Source organism: Lipotes vexillifer, unplaced genomic scaffold (assembly GCF_000442215.2).
Source record: "Lipotes vexillifer unplaced genomic scaffold, Lipotes_vexillifer_v1.1 scaffold395, whole genome shotgun sequence".
Taxonomy (NCBI): domain Eukaryota; kingdom Metazoa; phylum Chordata; class Mammalia; order Artiodactyla; family Lipotidae; genus Lipotes; species Lipotes vexillifer.
The window spans coordinates 8,899,235-8,901,228 of NW_006797390.1; the positions used below are offsets into that span (position 1 = coordinate 8,899,235).

The window sequence follows — 1,994 nt, forward strand, 5'->3', positions numbered from 1 at the left end:
GGGAAAGAGGCTAAGGTGCCTCCCAGCTCCTAAAGGCACTCAGAAAATGCCAATTCCATTTGCCATGTGCTATGCCCACTTCTCACCCTGTGTCTCCTCAGTTGACAGGAGAGAGGTGTGGTCCCCCCCGCTCCGAGAGTGTCCCTCAGAGAGAGAGGGAGGGTGCCTGTGTTTCATTCTTGAGAATGAGCCCGGGGACGCCAGAGCCCGGCTTGTGAATTCAAGTTCTTTCTTGTCTGTAATTACCTGCTTCTCTTTTCCGCAGGGGCTGAACTGCACAGTCAAGAACAGTAAGTCACCGGGTTTTGTTTTTCTCCTGTTGCCGCAATGAAGCGCTGACCCCGTGCTGAGCTGACGAGGGCCCCAGCCCCCAGCAGGAGGACCCCTGAGATTTGGGGCCGCACCTGCACCTCCGTCAAGGACGTTCATCGTGCAGCAGTCAGGGTGGGAGGCGCAGGCCTGTCATTAGGATTTTCTCTGGGGTGCTACCCTGGTGAATCTGTAATATGACTCTTTCGCCAGAGCTGTCACCCTGAAGTGGGAGACATCTGGGGTGGGACCTTGTTTTGTGTTTTAATTCAAGGAGGAGGGGCACAGTTCAAGTGTCTGTGCTCATTAGGGACCCCGCACATAACAATAGAGCAGCTCTTATGGTTGCCTCACTCTCCTGACCCACTTCCAGCCACTGCCTCCTCTCAAAGCCAAGGGCATGCTTTGTCGTCTCTCCTGAGGTGCCCTTTAGACATCAGAGCTTTGCCGTGACCCCAGACAGGCGTCAGGAGAGCGAGCAGGGCTGGGCAGCTGAGAGCACAGCCGCGGTCTCAGGGTCACGGCCTGACCATGAAGGCCTGGCTCCCTGGACCCCCATGAGGTGTCTTCTTTGGTCTGCATCTTTGGTTTCTTGCAGAGCCTGCAAGCCTCTGATTTCTGCCTTTCCTGGCCCCCAGGTACCTGCCTGGACGACACCTGGATCCACCCTCGAAGCCTGACCCCCTCGCCCCCCAAAGACATGCAGACCCAGCTGCGCTTTGTCCACACGCAGCAAGGACACCTGCTCCCCGTGGCTCACGTCGAGTGGACGCTTCAGACAGACGGTGAGTGGGCGTCTGGACCTGCTTCCCACCTCCGGGTGAGCCCACAGATTGGACCGCCCGGCCCTCCCCCCAGACTCAGAACTGGGCTCCCAGCCCTGTGCTCAGACACGAGGGGCCAGTTTAGTGAGAGGACCCATCGTTTCAGGCAGTGAGTCCTTTTTCAGTGTTTGGATGTTAACCCATGATCCTTCAAGGAAGGCCTTTCTTCAGCCTGAAATCTGCATCACCCCGGAAAAGGCGTCAGGTCGTGAATTGTCTGACTGCGGGGCTGGCCTTCCTGACAGCAGTGCCCCAACCTCTCAGGGCTGGGTGACCAGGGCGCCCAGACCCGTGGACGGCCTGGGGGAGACCTCTTCCTGAGGCTCCAGCCCCGCTGGCTGCTGCGTCCTCTTCAAGCTCGGGGACGCCCCTTTGACACCCACAGCGTGTCGCCAGTGCCCTAGCCACGAATTTGCAAAGCGTTCGCTTCGAGCGCTGGGTAGTGTCGCTGTCCGTGTCCAGCAGGGGTAGCTGTCCACGAGGCAGTGGCTAATCCAGCCCAAAGGGAGCTTGGAAGGAGCAGGAAGCGGAGGGTGGGTAAGACGGGCAAGCGTCCCAGACGGGACGTGCGCCCCCCGCACCCCTTGATCTGCAGCTGCAGCGCCTCCCCTCCCTCTGCCCCCCAGCCAGCATCCTCTACCTGGAGGGAGCGGAACTGTCCGTCTTGCAGCTGAACACCAACGAACGTCTGTGTGTCAAGTTTGAGTTTCTGTCCACACTGAAGCATCATCACAAGCGGGTAAGACTCCAGCCGGGGCGGGGGGTGTGGGCGGGGATGGTGGTGACCATTGGGGAACAGCACACGCACGCGCGCACACGCACGCACGCACACGCACATGCACACACGCCGCTCTTCCTTCC

General features: G+C 59.7%; 1 protein-coding gene across 1 annotated transcript in view; it reads left to right on the forward strand.

Annotated features, from left to right (window-relative positions):
• The window catches only part of IL17RA (interleukin 17 receptor A), a 31,515-nt gene that overhangs the window by 20,168 nt on the left and 9,353 nt on the right, over positions 1-1,994 (forward strand). Inside the window, exons 8-10 of the mRNA XM_007469521.1 lie at positions 266-290; positions 948-1,094; positions 1,760-1,872. Coding sequence (XP_007469583.1) covers positions 266-290; positions 948-1,094; positions 1,760-1,872 — 285 coding nt within the window. The remainder of the gene's footprint in view (positions 1-265; positions 291-947; positions 1,095-1,759; positions 1,873-1,994) is intronic.